General features: G+C 49.7%; 5 protein-coding genes across 5 annotated transcripts; 1 reads left to right on the top strand and 4 right to left on the bottom strand.

Annotated features, from left to right (window-relative positions):
• Positions 1 to 303: 303 nt before the first annotated feature.
• CCMA1212_008358 (ABC transporter G family member 15) lies at positions 304 to 2,314 on the bottom strand (the record flags this gene model as incomplete). The annotated part of the gene is made up of 3 exons (XM_073705493.1): positions 304 to 1,509; positions 1,569 to 1,827; positions 1,896 to 2,314. The coding sequence occupies 3 exons, from the start codon at positions 2,312 to 2,314 to the stop codon at positions 304 to 306; spliced, it is 1,884 nt and encodes a 627-aa protein (XP_073556137.1).
• Positions 2,315 to 4,185: 1,871 nt separating this feature from the next.
• On the bottom strand, positions 4,186 to 7,204 carry CCMA1212_008357 (Nonribosomal peptide synthetase 4; the record flags this gene model as incomplete). Its single annotated transcript, XM_073705492.1, is given in 6 exon segments — positions 4,186 to 4,387; positions 4,431 to 5,212; positions 5,235 to 5,466; positions 5,549 to 5,713; positions 5,725 to 7,064; positions 7,094 to 7,204. Coding segments are annotated over 6 exon segments (2,832 nt in total), but the record flags the coding sequence as incomplete, so codon positions are not given.
• A 2,173-nt stretch (positions 7,205 to 9,377) lies between these two features.
• Positions 9,378 to 11,290, top strand: CCMA1212_008355 (Siderophore iron transporter mirB; the record flags this gene model as incomplete). The annotated part of the gene is made up of 4 exons (XM_073705491.1): positions 9,378 to 9,506; positions 9,621 to 9,884; positions 9,962 to 10,304; positions 10,359 to 11,290. The coding sequence occupies 4 exons, from the start codon at positions 9,378 to 9,380 to the stop codon at positions 11,288 to 11,290; spliced, it is 1,668 nt and encodes a 555-aa protein (XP_073556135.1).
• Positions 11,291 to 11,677: 387 nt separating this feature from the next.
• CCMA1212_008354 (uncharacterized protein) lies at positions 11,678 to 15,220 on the bottom strand (the record flags this gene model as incomplete). The annotated part of the gene is made up of 8 exons (XM_073705490.1): positions 11,678 to 12,048; positions 12,367 to 12,526; positions 12,615 to 12,639; positions 12,705 to 12,926; positions 12,979 to 13,416; positions 13,477 to 13,548; positions 14,165 to 15,075; positions 15,143 to 15,220. The coding sequence occupies 8 exons, from the start codon at positions 15,218 to 15,220 to the stop codon at positions 11,678 to 11,680; spliced, it is 2,277 nt and encodes a 758-aa protein (XP_073556134.1).
• Positions 15,221 to 15,686: 466 nt separating this feature from the next.
• CCMA1212_008353 (Dimethylaniline monooxygenase) lies at positions 15,687 to 17,583 on the bottom strand (the record flags this gene model as incomplete). The annotated part of the gene is made up of 6 exons (XM_073705489.1): positions 15,687 to 16,586; positions 16,641 to 16,767; positions 16,853 to 17,117; positions 17,183 to 17,213; positions 17,271 to 17,402; positions 17,533 to 17,583. Coding segments are annotated over 6 exons (1,506 nt in total), but the record flags the coding sequence as incomplete, so codon positions are not given.
• Positions 17,584 to 17,624: the final 41 nt, after the last annotated feature.

Below are 17,624 nucleotides of genomic sequence, written 5' to 3'. Positions count from 1 at the left end.
AAAGGCACTACCTCAGTAACAAGGAGCTAGGATCTCACCAGAAAAGCCCTTTAGTTGTACGTGCGACAAGGAAAAGTATGGGAGTTTCGTTAGTCGTTACGGTTGCTCGGTATTTTCAACGAAATATGTCATCAATTATTCATTGAAGTTATGGTGTAGAATGCGTGAAGCTTATAACAATGATAAGATACAGCAGATATTAGGATGGATGAAGACTTGATATATATAGTAATGTATCGATGATACCACAGCCTGGCCCAAACCATCGGTCGTTCCTACAGCACGTTGCTGAGAAGAAACATCTCACTTTCGCAGTACCAGAACAATATAAGCGAGCAACCGGTATCCAGCAACAATCCCAATCAAAATGCCGATCCATGTGCCTTCTTCTCCGGTCTTGATGCTGAATTGCCGTAAGACGTCTGTCCCACGAATCTTGCCTATGGAGTTCAAGTCGCTAGGGTAATTGCACTGATACTGTCCATCGGAAATCTCATCGCAAGAATACTTTCGGCGCCCAAATTCATTGACCATCATGCCCTGGAAAACGTAGGCTTGATAGTCAATATAATGGAAGACGTACTTCCAGAAGGGGTTCAATATGCCCATCGGGACCAGAAACCCGTTGACGCACATCCAGAGTCCATTGGCAAAAGCTGTGGTTGCCAATGCGACAACGAATATGTTGAAGATGGAAGACACAAGTACAACCAAAGACTCAGCCGCAACAAGGTCCAAGAAGAGCCAAAGCACCCAGGTGAAGAAAGCAGATGCGGAAGGGCGAAAGTTGGACATCCAATATGTTATAACCGAGAACAGTAGGGAAATGATGAAGAGGAAGGGGAGACCAATGATGAAATTGGCTATCATGAAGGATAGGGGCGTGACCAGACCATTAGCGCGCTCCTGGCGGAAGGTGTTGAGATCTTCAAGGAATGCTGGCACATATGCCACTGCCATAAAGGACATGAAGGCACCGCCGAAGAAGATGGCATTGATTAGAGGCTGTATGTATGATTGCTCGGTTTTGAGACGCAAAAACACGGTGCCCATGAGGATGGCCAGCCCAAGATACATGGCGATTCGAATCCCGTACGCCATGACATCTCTGTGCGACTTGATCCATGAGCGACGGACGAGTATAATAGGAGTACGCCATGATAGGGACCGCGGGGCCTTGAGGTCCCGATACGAAGATGTTCCCTCCATGGACTTCTGAAGAGCCGTGTCAAGTTCTCTGCTGTCGAGCGATGTCTTCCAAGCCTCGCAGATGTGGATTGTGCGGCGGCAAATGTCACCATTCTTGTCGAGATCAGTGTTGATGAGATCGATGAAGAAGTCTGCCGAATTCGTCTCAGCGGGGATCGTGTAGCCTATCCTGCTGAAATATGACGTGGCCCCCGTGACGCGGCCAAAATAGCATGTCTGTCCGCCAGACAGCAGGTAGAGCTTGTCGAATTGTTGGAATGTTGTAGATGACGGCTGGTGAATGGATGCTATGGTAATAAGCTATTCATCAAATCAGCTGAAAGAAACATGCATCTCGTTCCGACGTGCTTGATGCTTACATTGTTTTTGCGTGTAATCTCCTTGATATAAGTGCACACTTCAAGGCTGAGAGCGGCGTCCAGCCCGCTTGTCGGTTCATCGAGAAAGATGATTTTCGGGTTTGTCACTAATCGGCTGGCAACGCCGAGTCGCTTCTTCTGGCCACCACTCAAGCCCTTCTTGATCGGCGTGCCGACAATGGTCTGAGTCTGGGCTTGTAGGCCGAAGGCGGCTATAAGATCGTCGACGCGTCTAAAAGCTTCCTTTCTACTAACTGTACTTGATTTCAGCGTGTCAGGAGGCGCCTACCAGCAGCGGACGTGAGCCAAGATCCAAGGGTCGCTCACTGTGAAAGCGAGAGTTGCGCCGCAAATAGCACGGTTTCTCTGACTGTGAGGCTGCCGATCAACGCATCTTCTTGCTCGACGTAGGTTGACAGATCACGCATGTCCTGGAGAGATACTTTGTGGCCATTGACCAGGATATTCCCAGTAGTCGTTGCATTTGCTGCGGCGGCTCGGTGTGCGAGTGCGTTCAGAAGCGTGGTCTTGCCAGAGCCGCTAGGACCCAGAATGGCGAGCATCTCTCCCGCACAAACATTGCCTGTTGCATTGGAAAGTATCGCCAAAGGCGCTCTTGTATTCCGATCTTGGACAATCACCTCGAGGTTGCTCCACGCAAAAGATGTGACCGTGTCGTTGACCAGATATGCATTCTCCGTATAATTCATCTCCACGTCTGTGCCTGGGTGTTCCGCTTCATTCATTCCGTCTTCGTGGGCGGCGGGCGCAGACGTCTTTGACACCGCGGACAGACCACCCACGCTGCTTTCCAATTTCCCAAGCCGATTGAGCAGTCAAGGCAGGTCAATTTGCTCTGTGTATGTCTTTGTAACGTAAACCAGACCGCTGAAGCAAGCAGTTGCTGTCTTCGGAGCATCACTTTGGTTTCCTTCGAGGTACGCCCTTTTAAAAGGTACACAACGTGCCTGAGCATAGGCTGGCTTGAGGTAGGGGAGGCTGCACCCGGTAGACTTCGCAGCACGTCGCCGAATGCTGTGCGACACCACTTAAACGGAGATATTCAGCGAAGGATTGCTGCTTGACGCCCAAACACGGGGTCTAGGCCCTTCAGGCGATGTCAGCGGCCTCTGAAGGGCGGTTCTGATTCGACAGTTGTGAGCGACACTTGGCGAGGCTCGCATCTGATTGTATTGAAGGTGCCCACATGCAGCTTCACGGGCATTCTAATCGGCGACCAATATCATCATCGCACCAGTCAGCATCCAAGGCCGAAATGCGGCGTCGTTTGCCAGCCTGCAGCTATTCTCTTTGCGCGGTTTCCGCGTTGTGTGTGACACCGGGATTGTATTTTGCCCGAGAGCAAAATGTGACTACGAAGCGCCCTTGAGTAGGTTCCTTGCCTAGTATTTGAAACCGTCGGACATTTTGACCTGCATTTTGCAAGATGGTAGATCTCCAGATGGAGGGAAAACTAGCCATTGACGACCCGTGGAAGCGGCAGAGAGGCTCTAGGCTCTTCGTCAAGCCACCGGACCGTCCCTTCAATTTCCATTTACCTACCCGATATTTTCTCTACTCGCACATTTCAGTATCAACTACAGGTACATTCAAGCCTCTGAGATTGCAATCTCGCTTCACCGCTTTGTCTTCGATTGACTTCGTCAATGGCTGCCCAATTGACACCACTGTCACAAGAGATCCTCTTCCGTGTTATAAGAGAAACCACAGAAGCCGAAGTAGCATCTTGAGAATTAGGTACCTTACTTCACACCCCCGTTTATCCTTGAGCTTTTCACGGAATTAGCACGTGAACATCACCTGGATGGACAGCTTCACAAGGTAGCATCAGAATTTAGGCAACAGTACATTCATATTCTGGCTGCGTTGATATTGTGCGAGGCCAAGCTTGAAGAGCAGCTGACGGCTGGAACAGGTGCTCGAGATGCCACTCTGCCCAAGGTAGGCATCGCTTCAGTTGGTCTTTTATGATCAAGTTACCCCGCCCGCAACGCGAGCATTTTTATTCTTATGAGACGGATCGTGGCATGCGACAATCTCAATGTGCCCAGCCCATATTAAGCTCTGTGAGCCGTAGATGATACCGGAGACAACATAGGGCGGCAATTGGTCTGCATCACCTAATTGCTCCGTACTGTCTTCATGGGAGCACATTATGGCCTCCCCGTTGTGCTTCATCATTGCAGTTCTTTGTATGCCTCAGCGAAAATTCAGATTAGAACTCACGATGTGTTTTATGAATACGTCTTCTAGCCCTCGGCGTCCATCACTTCAGTCCGTTGCGATGGGTAGAGATAAGCTCTAATAAATACACTTCAAGTAGGGCCTGCTCTGTAGTTGGTCTGACGACCTCTTCTACCGCAAGAGCAAATTGCTCGAGCAAAGGCTCAACAAGGGCCAGATCTGCCTGGCTTCCGACTACGCCAACGTTGAGCTTTCCATTCTTGAAGAACGAGACAACCTTAAGGGGATAAGCGGCGTCGCCATGTGGATTGAGAATCTCAACCCGGCAACTTCCATTGTCAAAAGGCATGTAGTCGAAATCTTCGAAATCTTCTTAGTGAAAAATGGAGTCGAAGAAACTCGCCCCTGAAGACTATGCGGCGCATTTCGAAGCGATGCTCTGGAAGCCAACAAAGTCGTGAGCTGCGGATTCTGCATTCTGCCTCTGGACGAACTGCAAAAGTTCCATCGCAGACCATTGGGGTCGGAATTGGATTCGAATGGGTGTGAACTGATAGCACGACCCGAGACATTCTCCACGTCGGCTAAATCGATGCCTCGACCGGATGTTACTCCTCCAAAAGAAACGTCCAACGTGCGGGTTCGGCGAGCGATTACAGAGCAAAGGCAGCGGTAAGCACGCTAGCCGCTGTAATGCCCTCCGGTGGTCTCGAGACCATGGTCTGTTTCGATCGGAACACAGCCATGTCTCTATGATTGGCCGATTGGCCGGGCAAGATCGAAAGCGTCGATCCATCCAGAAGATCTCCCCAGTACTCCAGAGCGTTGTTCTGCATGCGCACCTGCTGAGCTTGCGCCACATAAGTCGAGAAGGGTTCGGATTTGGCGACTTGCCCTCCAGTACATAGCATTTCGAGGTCTCGAAGCAATCGGGGCAGAGATATCCCATCATATTGGGCGTGCGACAGGCCAAAAACGAGACAGCGAACGAAATGGAACTTCACGAAAGGAGATCCAAGCTGAAGCTCAGACTCGATATCATATGTGCATATGCTGGCGACAACTTCATCAAGGGGCCTGGCTGTGGTCTGTATAGTCACTGGGACATATACTTCGTCGAGAACCACTTGAAAGAATGTTGCCTTATTCCCAACGAATACTGTACGCAGAATGTCATGGCATTTGACAAGATCGGAGCAGGCCCGTAGCAATGTAGACTGGTTGACGAAAGCCTGGTCGAAATAGAGCATCGTATATTGCATAGATGCGCGTGGGGTTTGAATCGTTGCCCTAACATCCAGGGCCTGAGAGTCTGTGACTTTGAGTACGTCTTTGATGGCCCAACTCGGATCAGAAAGCTTCGGGCGAATGTATTCTGATAGGAAGAGATCAATGCCGATGGAGCCCAGGGTTGCAAACGATCTGTAAGGCTCAGCTTCCTGGTCAATTCAGTTGGTTGACCTTCAGAACTCTGGCAGCATCACCGAGACGCATGTTCTGGAAGATGGCTGCTACACTCAAACCATGTCCTTGCCTACAAAGGCTCGAGGTAAGCTTTATAGCAGCCACAGAGTCGCCAAGCCAGAAGAAGTTGTCGTCAACATCAATCTGATCCATGCTGATACCTAATACGGCCGCCCAGGCAGGTCGTAGGATGTTCTCCGAGAGCGTCAGATTGGCTGGCGCCAAGGCTCTTTCCCCATTCTCTCAACAGGCTTTCTTAAAGCTGCGCTATCACGGTTAAGGGAATCTTCAAGGCAAGTTAGTTGACTAACCCGTGGTCTACTTGCCCCATCGTCATGGGACTCTTATGGATGGCGACATAAGCAGAAGGCACCATATGCGATGGAAGGGAATTCCGAATGAACTTGTCAAGCCTCTTCAGGGACTTTTTTTTAATATGGTGGGAATAGTTGCGTCGATAAATGTTTCCCATATCTCTGCGTCGGACGCCGTGCAACTTATCTTGTAGTCTTCCGATAATAGCGCATCACCGGACCCGTTCCAAGATTGTGGCTCAATCAACACAGCCAGCCCTTCTTTTGAAGACTGCTCATTCTCTGGGCGATATATAGCCGCAGCAGCACGGCTTGATGGCGGCAGAAACTGCACGAAATGAGCCTCGAAGCCATGAACATCTACTGAATGACCATTGACAGGTGCAATGTTTTCAGCTCGACCTATGAACAGCAGCTGGCCGTCTTCACGTAATTTGACAATATCTCCTGTCGGTTGCAGTTGACTTGCCCGGCCAGTGACTTTAGAGCTTCCGGCCAGAAGCAGAACAGGCGGTTCGATGGTTTCGGGGGACGAGAAAAATGGACCTTTGAGCCAAAGTTCACCAGCGCAACCGATAGGTGCTAGGAGAGAAGGGTTCCCGGGGTAGCAGACCCAGGGAACTAGGAAAGGAGGATATGCACGCCCTGCCTGTATTTCCGCAGCCGCTCGTAGTTTCTTTGATGCCGTATCAAAAGACACCGGAGGTTCTCGATTGAAATCCCAAATTTGGCTCAGCTCGGTGTCTGGGAGACGAGAGATTTTGCCGACGGGCGTGTCGAGGTCTTTCATGAGCCGCGAACAAGCTGTCTCCAGTTGCGCAAGAATCCGCTTCATCAGGCCGACCTCAATCAGGCTGCTATCAAAGCTTGCACACATTCTAAACTCACGAGCATGCATATCACATGCCAGCATCAGAGGATACGGGTTGAAATGCAGTGCTTCTCGAACAACACCCCCTTGATCAAAGCCGAGATCGGTGCCGTCGTGCTCCCGCTCCGGTTGTATGACCAATCCCGTTCCAGCTTCGCAAGCATGCTGGGCACCTTGGCTGACCTTTCTGATATGCTGCATGCCCATATGTTGATATGAAGTGCGGGCAAGAATAGCGCGCTGCACAGCCTTCAGATACTCCCTGACAGACATCGCCCTGTCAATACGCATGCGAATTGGCACAGTAGCAATCAGCGGGCCAATGATCTCTTCCACTCCCTGCAATGGGATGTCTCGACCTGTGAGCGTTTCTCCAAGAACGACGTCATCGCTTGCTGTGAACTGAGACGCAACCAGGACCCAGGCGCCGCGAATGACAGTTGCCAGCATGAAGGGACAGCCGGAGGTTGTCGTGATGGATATTTGCCGCTTTAGAACAGCATCTGGATTCGGTAAGAAGTCTCCGGAGGGTAAGCTTGGGAACTGAGCGTCTGCAGCACCGTCAAGCTCCTGCCGCCAAAATTGCTCCATCGCCACCTGGTCTGTGTCCCGGACGTATTTGACAAAGTCTCGCATGTGTGTCTGTGTCCGCTCTTTTGGTGTGGTCTTACTGCGCCATTGCCAGGCCCAATGGTGATGTAGTCGCTGTTCGTAGCCGCGTTTCTGTTGACGGTGCAGCCAATGGTGCATTCGCAGGGGCCATATATAAAGACAAGGCAAGTCTATCCAGTTCCATTAGATCTACTTCAGGCTTTTTGCAAATAGTTGGCACTTCTTCTACTTCAGGTTAAGGAAACATTTACCATATCTCTGCAACCAAACGCTCTACACTTTAAGCACTTCCACGTGTCTTTTCCCATAGACCACGTCATTTAGGTTACCACAGATAGACCAGACAAACTCAACTACATCGAAAAAATAAAAAGTCAAGAAATAGCAAAAATCTGGCAGAGATCTGACAAAGACGAGAAACTATGGGTTAGTATTATTACAAGGAATGGGAGAGCGTTCTATACCGGAGCCGATCTGCAGGGTAAGCCAACACGTAAGAACAGTGGTTTGAAGGAGACTAATGTTTGCCAGAACGGAATGAGCTGAACAAGAATGGGGTCATCAACGACATGGCAGCACCCGGCCTGGCCGGCCTTTCCCATCGAAGCGGGAAAAAACCCATCATTGCGGCAGTAAACGGCATATGCATAGTGGGCAGCTTTAAGATGATTGCAAACTGCGACATAGTAATAGCGTCAAGGAGGCAGTTTCGATGCTGGCCAACGACTGGTATCCTCGTCTGGTCAGCGGCCCAAATTTCACCGAAGGCATCCGGGCGTTTGCAGAGAAGCGGTAGCCGAAGTGGGTAGCGTCAAAGCTCTGAGAGATGTGTGTTTGACGTTGTGTAAATTAGGTAGAGCCTTTGACGGGATAAACCAACATCCGCGCTATTGATCTGATAAGATGGAGCGATGAGACATTATCTTATCAGATGCCCCGCTCCTCCACACTAGTCGCACTTGGCCCCGGATCAACGCCGTCCCACAGACTAGCGATAATATGCATACTACTAGCTTCATCGAAGCCTAGCTGGCGTACTCTCCATCATTCCCAGTTGTTCTGAGCGAGCCATTCGTAGAAATCCTGTTTTTCTTTGCTCCAAGACTTGGTTGCGATGTCAACTGTCCACGATGTTGCAAGTGACATGGAAATGGGAATCCTGCAGCCTCTTTGTGTGAACAGGCAGGATATTAGCTGGCTTCGACATCCGTAATACTGTCATCTCAGGAGGATTTTTGTGCAGATATTCCAGACTGCATGTGACTGGTGGTCGTTAGAGTTGCCACAATTCCATCTCAAAGTGTTTCATCCTCAGCCATTCTAAGCTGATGAAATTTTACATCGTTTTGGTTAGAATTTGGTCCGTAAGCAATCCTCGAGCTTACTATGTCACTAGGTCCGCCTAAATGCGGGGCCCTGCATACACACTGTACAGAGCCAAGCATAGTCTAGGGAGACTGCAAGATCAGTTACCCACGTTCCAGTTTAGCTCCAGCCGCCGCGGATCTGATAACTCCTTTACACCTAGTGCGGGCCTTTGACGTCGCCGAGGCGAAGCAGCTGAAGGAATACCCACAGACTCCAGTCCTTGCTTATGCAGGGTCTGCTCAGCTCACGCAGTTTGAGTAAGCCGGGGCCAAGCTTCACATCCTTGCTGTGAGATGGGTAGCTCGTTCAATACTCGTATGATCTGATAATCGGACTAGCATAGCAACGGCAAAAAACGGAAGGGCGTGACAAGCCGAGAAGGGGAAATTATCGCTCCTTGGCTGTGACTCAGTACCATACAGTGGCCTGTGCCGAGTCGAAAAAGCGAAGAAAAACGGGGGAAAGAAGAAGGTCGAAAGGGAAAATCCAGCATATTATCGCAAATGTTGCTGAGCGCAATCCCTTACAAGGAGTGCCACCGGTACCCTTGCCATTGGCCATTGGGAAACAAGGCACGTAGCATTCTGCAACGTAATCGTGTTTTCCAAGGAGAGACCTGACATCTCAGGTCATTTTCACTAGAGGCCGTGGAATAGAACGGTTTGTGGTGCGTGGCAACTCGAAATGTATTTACTGTGGAATCATCTCAGGCTCGATTTCATTATCTTGGTCATAGAGTCATGAGAAGTTTGCGGAAGACTTTTATCTTTTTCCTCAAATGGAATACGATCGTGATCCGCACGAAGAACCCTAGGCGCTGTCCTGGCACCTGGTATAAGGGCAAGTTTCTTGCTTGCGCCATTTTCCTCCGAATTGTGCTTTTCATTCAGCCGACACTCGCCTGAGACACTTTCACGGAGAATTCCATCTCAATCTTCAGTCGGCGAGGTCGAAGACACGAGTAGCTCAGTTGCAATGAACTCGGACGGCAAGGATACAGCGATGCTTGCCACTGACACTACAGCTGCGACCGATGACAATGGCGGCCCTCAAGTCGATTTTCCAAGCGAAGAGGCCCAACGGGGTGTTCAAGCTGTCGAGGCAGTGACACTTATATGGTCGAAATCAACACTGATTGCCATCTTTTTGAAGTGAACTTTTCCGATGCTGAATTACACAGAAAGAGTGGCTAATGCTCATGGTTCGTACAGCATTTAGTTGCTCTACTTTGTCAATGCGTTTCAATCTACCATCCTGTCGAATTTGGTTCCCTACGTCACCAGCGCCTTCGAGTCCCATTCGCTTCTAAACGTCATCTATGTCGTGGACGGTTCAATGTCTGCGGCAACTTATGTGCCTCTGTCCAAGATTATGGATGTCTGGGGCAGGGCTGAAGGCTTCCTTATCATGACTGTTTTATCTACTCTGGGCCTCATTCTGATGGCCGCAAGCAATGGCATTGCAACCTTCTGTGCCGCATATGTAAGACCCGTTTGGCTTGGTGGCAAGTGCCGAAACTCATGCATTTGTGCACAATTTCTGACAAACGACCTGAACAGGTGTTCTACAGCATTGGCTTCGGAGGCATGACTTACGCCGTTGACGTTATCACGGCTGATGCGTCGCAATTGAAGAACCGAGGCCTGGCATATGCTTTCACATCGTCCCCTTACATCATAACGGCATTCGCAGGAGCCAAAGCGTCTGAAGGTTTCTACAACGACATCAGCTGGCGATGGGGCTTTGGTGTCTTCGCGATTGTATTTCCCATCGTGGCTGCTCCTCTATACTTTATCCTGAAAGTCAACCTGCGCAAGGCAGAGAGGCAAGGCCTCCTCAGCAAGGAGCCAAGCAACAGGACGATTTTGCAAAGCATCTGGTATTACTCTATCGAATTTGACGGTATGTGACGGACAACTTTCAACTTAAGCGCAACAACTGTTAATCTGTGAATAGCTATGGGAGTCTTTCTCTTCTCCGTCAGCCTCATCGTCTTCCTTCTCCCGTTCAACATTGCAGATTCTGCGCCAAATGGCTGGTCATCGGGATATATCATTGCCATGATTGTGGTCGGATTCGTCATGCTGATTGTCTTCGCACTATACGGAACATTCCTTGCTCCTACGCCTTTGCTGACCTGGAACCTCCTAATTAATCAAACCGTCATCGGCGCATGCCTCCTCAATGCTACGTATCAGATCTCATACTACTGCTGGGCAAACTACTTCACGTCCTTCCTGCAGGTAGTCAATAACTTAAGTCTAGCAGAAGCTGGATACGTCAACAACACCTTCAACGTAGTTTCGGGAGTCCTCTTGCTCATTATCGGCTTCCTCATCCGCCGAACCGGTCATTTCAAGTGGCTGCTTTACATCGCAATCCCGCTCTACATCTTCGCGCAGGGCTTGATGATCTATTTCCTCAAGCCCGACCAAAACGTCGGCTATCTAGTCATATGTCAGGTTTTCATATCCATCGGAGGCAGCATCTTCATCATTATCAAGCAGCTCGCTATCTTGGCGGCTGTTGATCACCAGCACATCGCTGCATCTCTTGCATTATTGAACGTCGTTGGGACCGCGGGAGATGCCTTTGGAGCTACCATCAGCGGCGCAATCTGGACGAACACGTTCCAAAAGGCGCTTGAAAGATATCTGCCGGAATCCGCTCTTCCAGATTTGGACATCATCTATGAGGACCTGGACACGCAGCTTAGCTATCCTGTTGGAAGCGCGGTGAGGTTGGCGATTCAGAAAGCATATGGGTACTCGCAAACTCGAATGCTGGCGGCTGGCACTGGAGTGATGGGCCTCGCGATAATCTGGATGCTCATGATCAGAAACATCAATTTAACGAAGGTGGCACAAGTCAAGGGTATGGTCTTCTAGGCCGAGCAATCGCCGGCGGAGGTAGATGTTTCATGCGCAGCCTCCGAAGTTCCGCGGAAATTACTTAGTGCTGTGTCAACTACCTACCTGTGAACGAGGTTGTCGCTTTGTAAATTACAGTATTAGTACAGAAACCGTAATCATGAGAGATATAACTCATCTTACTCCGAAGATGCATACGAAGACCAAGCTTTAGCCAACAATTCCACAGCTACAAGCGCCAGCATTGCGCAAACAGGGTGTACCAAGGGGCATACAACGTTCCAGAACACCGCACTCACAGATTGAGACAATACGGAACAAACACACCACATCGATTATCCTGAAATTCTCGATGCTAATACTCAGATTCATGGGCATTGAATTCCTGTCATCTAATAGCAAAGGCTAAAATTCCGAAGTTGTCAGTAGCCAATCCATGTCCAAGACACTGAACAACGAGTCGTCTTGTGTTACTTCCTCCGAAGGGATATTCTCCAAGATTCTCTGAAACGACATGTTGGCGTCACCAGAAGCCGCGCAACCACCTATTGAGCGTGCCTCATTGCCAGAGTGATGCAAAACCCAGTTCAGGCAATGCTTGAAGAATTGCATCATCTTCCAGAAATAGTCCCGTCTGTCTTCTCCAGTATCTGTCATTGTTCCCATGCACATCATTTTGTCTCTGAGACTCGTGAGATACACAGGAATGTCTGCGAGTTCTCGAAACTGCCCAGAATCACCAACAGCAACCCCTCCAAGTGTTGCAGCAGCCAGCACTAAAATAGCATAGAGAAGTTCTGATTCTTGAAAAAGGACGGTATGACGAAGGTTTTGCTGAGGCAAGAAGACATACTCATTAATGTAGGTCTGTGCCGCTCTCACACATGAGATGGCGATGTCAAGCCGTACCAATGATGAGCACCAATTGCAGCACGCGACGTCGAATAAGCCCTGCATACTTCGACGATGTAGGGGAGAATGCAAGCCAACTTCTTGTATGTAAATCTGAATGTAAAGACATTTTCTCTCAATCAAGCCTATCAAACTTCAGCTTTGCCTGGTATCAGAGAAAACAAAGACAGGATAACACGCACTATTTGTTTTCGCTTGAGGGGGGAAATCTTGAACAAGCTGATCGAGCTTTCCCTTGAACGTTTTAATCATGGCTTGTACTTGCATATAGCCCATAGCCTCTGACAGCTGGCCGCTGTTGTACTGGAAGAGCTGTTCGACCTCCTCCACCAATGCTTGTAACTGAACAAAGCAGCATATAATCCCATTGGTTGCGGTAGGCGAAAGTTGCGACAACAGTCTGCAACATTCCGCCACATCACCAACGTACTTGAAGTGAGTGGGCTTTCTCATTGCTAGAGAAATACTTCGCGACAGGAAGGTTAGTAGAGCATACAAGCCAAGCAAATCAGGCTCTTACCAAGACGAAACGTAGTAGCACATAACGTATACTCGCATTCTCTCGACTACGGCATGATATTCTTTGTCGTGCGTCGTACCCTTGAAGGTCTCATGGCGTTGAATTAGCATATCCTGTATGATCTTGTCCGGTGGGCCAAGCTTGAGCTCTACAGCCATTGTTGTTGCGATCTGGGCGAACTGATAAATCTGGTCTTTGGCAGAGTCGAGGTAAAGGTGGTTCCTGGCAGACGGTCATTAGAGAAACGGCATAACTCGGGAACTTGATAGCTTACCAGCCTAAAAATACCAGCAGGCTCTGCAGCAGATCTACATTTTTCTGGGCATTGACAATGAGTCTCTCTGCGAGAACATTTCGAAATTCCTGTTCCAGTCTTGTTTGAAGACGATCGCGCGCACATGCGGTGAGAATAGCGAGGAGAAGACACGGCCTCTCGACGCGTAAATACTCTAGATTTGTGCGAGAAGAAAGCAATACAAGTGGAAATTCTGCTGAGGCAGTTACGAAGTCGGTGAGAAGTTGGCGTGCTTCTTCAGCTGTGATGATGCCCTTGACGATCACATCTTGGTAAATGCTCCGATTGGTATTGTGCGAAGAAATGGTGACGTGCGTGGGACGCCCAGCTTCTCTCGCCTTTGCCTGTATCGGTGTGGATGATATCAGGGTAAGTAGTCCATCAATCTTCTCTTCCACTGCTTTTCGTCTAGACTTGCTGCCGTGATTGAGTTAGCCCGCTACGTTGCCCAAAGGGAGGCGTATTCGTAGAACCTACGCCGCCGGCTTAGCTTGTCGAGGCCGAGCAATTGCCCGCTCGAAGACGCAGGCTGTCCCAAAGGTGTTACATCTGAATTAGATGTCAGTACTCCATTTTCTGCAAAACGGGCATCACATGATCGTATTTAGTAAAACCTTTCGCATAACGGAGATGCGGTATTGCCATCCCTCAGAGGGATGCAGCGAACCTTTGACCTCCGGCAAGACTCACACGACCGACGAAGAGTACCTGTTCTTCCGGCTTCAAGGTCTGCGCCAACGCGAGCGCTCCGAGAAGCTACGGCCCTGTCCATTGGCATTTGTAGGAGACCCGGAGTCAAAGATACGACGCGTCTGGTAGCAGAATTGTCTGAAGCAGATTTGATTGCGATTTGCCGTCGGGTTACTGTTCAGTTTGGTCGGTGAGATTTTTTATGCAGGGGGGTTGAACAGATCGGAATCTCGGACATATAAGCAGGTACCGAGATTCCGATCGGGGCACTAGCCAAAATGCCCCCTTGTTGTTGCCAGCAGGGCTAAAGTTATAGGGTGGTGGAAAAGAGAGTAATGAATTACGGTTGAACTGAAGAAGCGAGAAATGATATATAATGTTTCCTATCCTCCAAAGAACAATAGATCCATACGATGCATGGCTACTATGCCGCTTAATAACTGAGCGACGAACATAATAAGCTTTCTAAAAATACTCGCGGACGTGCCCGTCACAAAGGGCCCAAAGCCGCTTGCCGGAATTCCTTTCGGCTATTCCGGCTTCGACTTTTGGGAATGTAGTACCAATCTGACCAAAGGGAACAATGAAGCACCCATTCTTCTCAGCAACCTCGTCTGAGAATCCCGCATAAAGCTCGGTCAAGGCGCCGAATCGCACCGGGCGAGACATGAAAATGTGCAAAGCCTGCAAGAACCATGGGGCGTGGCGAGCAATATCCGTCTTGATTGCGCCCGGATTGAACGCACAGCTAATGATCTCCGGATAGACCTTTGCCATCTCAGCCGCCAGAATAACGTTGGCCGCCTTGCTTTGCACATATCTGATGGTTCGGCCTTTGAACCCCCCATATTCAGCAGAGCTCAGTTGCCAATCATCCCAGACTATGCCATCATCCCCTGGCGGGGCTACAGCCTCTCCAGAGGCAGCCCAGCAGACGCGAACAGAACCTTTTGGGGTCTCGGGGCTTCGAGACGTTTTTAGCATGATTGGTGTGAGAAAGTGTTGGAGTAGGAAGGGCCCGAAGACATTGGTTGCAAAAGTAAGTTCGTGACCTTGCTTGCTAACGCTGCCTTCCGGAGCAAGCATCACGGCAGCGTTATGCCATATGACGTCCAGACGCGTCTCAATTTGCAGAAATGACTTGGCCGCTTCTTTCACACTATTGAGATCTCCGAGATCAAGTGGAATGAAGCGAACTGCGTCCGTTTTCTCCGCAGACCGCAGTTTCATGTCTGGAGGAGGCTCGGAATTCGTGATGGCAGCAATTGCTGCATTGCCCGATTGTCGAGATCGTGAAAGGAGGTAAATTCTCGTCGCGTTTGCGTGATATAAGATCTTGGCCAGTTCGAGGCCGATACCTCCACTGCCTCCGGTTATGATGAAGACCTTTAAGAGGAAGAGGGACGTAAGCTCATTGGTTTTTATAGCGATGGGTGGCTTGATTTGATCTCACCTTGTGCTTCAAACTATTCACGTCTTTCTCAAGAAGCATTGGTTTGTCAGTATGGTAATTGCGTAGGAAAGACGCCATAGTTTGGAAGGAAATGTCTGAAGTCAATCAAGGGTTGGAGTGGTGACAACGATGCTGTCAGTGCACGTTTCGCCTTTTATAGCTATTCCCAAGTGTGATAGCACCGGAGTCTCCACGCCGGAGTTTCCGCGCCGGAGGCAACGTCAATTACCAAGGTGCACGAGCTGAGGCTGATGGCATGGTTTGGAAGTTCCGAGAGTATTAGCTGCCTGGTCCTGCACAGTGGCTGATGTAAAACAGACAAAAGGAGAGGATCTGTCAAGACGTCCCACAGCGAGTGCTCCAGAAGCGGTTTGTTTGATAGCGTTGGGCTACGGATGAGGATTCACAAGCTTCAACATATTCTCTCAAAGTCACTTGGCTATATTGCAGCTTACCAACCTGGTACTTCATCCCGTCCGCCACACGATAACGCACTCTCAGGAGGCAGTATCGCAGTAGGCGTCGCTGGGCATGTGACGCTGGCCTAGCTCATTCCATTTGCCTTGAGAAACGACTCGCGGGCCCCTGCCCATGACTTTCGTTTCCCCTCATCAAAGATCCTGTAGACCTGTGGGACAAACGTGCCATCTAAAAGTGCTTTGTAGAGTCGGTAGTCAGTCAACATCAGTCGCCATGACTTCCATCCGTTGCCGATCCGGTCTTGAACTCCTAGCCCTGCTGCTTTGTCTACCCAGAGAGTCCATTCGCCTCGGTCCACCATGGCAGGATCATAGATTTCACCCTTGCTCGCCAGGGATATCGCCATCTGGTTCTGTTTGTCCGCGTTTCTTGCCATTTCTGTATCCGACGGCAGCTTTGAGTTTCCGACCCAAACCTGGGCCAGTGCCATTGACGCCATATCTCCGTTAATCGTAGCAGATAGAGTAGAGCCTACATGCTCTAGAAATGCTAGCGAGTCTGGGAAGTCCAGAGAGAAAATGCCCTGGTAAAGCCTCGGAAGAGGTCGTCCCATCGAGCCGGGGGTATCCTTCCATGCTTGTGGCATATTCCGAGAAGGATCCCATGGGCCCACCAACGAGTATGACTTGGTGTAGCCGATGGAGAATATGATAACATCAACTTCCAGAAAGCTGCCATCTGATAGCTCCGCATGTGACTGGTGGACTCTCTTCAGACCCGGAACAAGCGCAACAGCCCCGGAGACGAGGTGTTCATAAAACCCATCACCTATGATAGGCAACTTGTAAGGTATGGGGGGTGGGTTTCCAAGGCCCCATTCTGGCTTCACATTGAAGGCTTCGTCTTGCAAGTTGAGAAAACCTTCGTGGAGTACCCGGGCTTGTTCAATGACTGGCCTTTTCGCATTCTCTCTCTGCGTGCGCAGGGACGGGAAGCAGAAATCATTGGCTTTGCCGAAGGGTAGCTGAGATACACGTCAGCGTCTCTGCGGGGCAAGGTGAACACAAGCCAATCTTACCATGAGACAGCCATTACGGTGCGATATAGAAATACTTTTCGCTATTCCCACGAGGCCTCTGGCAATATCTGTCGCTGTTGCTCCGAGCCCCACGATCAGGACTCGTTTTCCGTCAAGGTTATTCGGCCTAAAAACCATGATTAGACACTAGAAAAGGCACCTATCTGAATACATAGAGATCGTCTTGCCTTTTGTAAATGTGGGCATTGAACACTTGGCCCTTGAAGTCGCCCATGCCCTCAAAATGCACCTGCTTGGGAGAGTGGTTGAGACCAGTGCAGAGTACCAGTCTGTCAAATGCTTGCTCTTCGCTCTCACCATCCGACTTTGTAAGCTGCAAATGCCATTTGTCGCCAACTCGATTGACGGCTGAAACTCTTGTCTTTAGTCGGAGGCGAGACTCAAGGCCAAAATGACGGGCATATGACTCGAGAAATGCTTGGATTTCACCTGGTTCGAGTGGCACGTCGGATTCACCTGAACAGTCAAGATATCAGCATTGATGGATCCGCTCATAGTGACATCTGTTACAATCGACATACCATCGGCATAAGGAAAGTCGGAAAAGCCAAACTAATCGCGAAGAAGAGTAAGAAACATGTTCCCTTTGCGATTACCGTCTCCGCTTACCATACGTCTGCGGACTAACGCGCGAGTATTGTATAAGCAAGAAGTCCGTTCATCTTCAGAGTAGTGCCAGAGGCCACCAATGGTCTCGGAAGCATCGAATCCTGTGACATCAAAGCCAGCCTCGATCAGGTTCTTGCAAGCCGATATCCCTGCGATCCCTTTTTTGGTGATTCGTCAGTATCAATAGGAGTAGTAGGCCTTCTACCGGACCCGCCGTGGACGAGAAGCTGCGTATGCAGTGATGTACGTGTTTGCAACTCACCCAGGCCACAAACTGCGACTTTCGACCTTGCAGGCCTGTTTCGTGCCATAGCTTTAATGTTATCCAACCAAATACACTTGGGACGGCGTATA

Source organism: Trichoderma ghanense (genome assembly GCF_004382785.1).
Source record: "Trichoderma ghanense strain CCMA-1212 chromosome Unknown scaffold_11, whole genome shotgun sequence".
Classification (NCBI taxonomy): Eukaryota; Fungi; Ascomycota; class Sordariomycetes; order Hypocreales; family Hypocreaceae; genus Trichoderma; species Trichoderma ghanense.
Note: the sequence above shows the minus strand (reverse complement) of the source record. Positions and strands in the feature narration are given on the sequence as shown.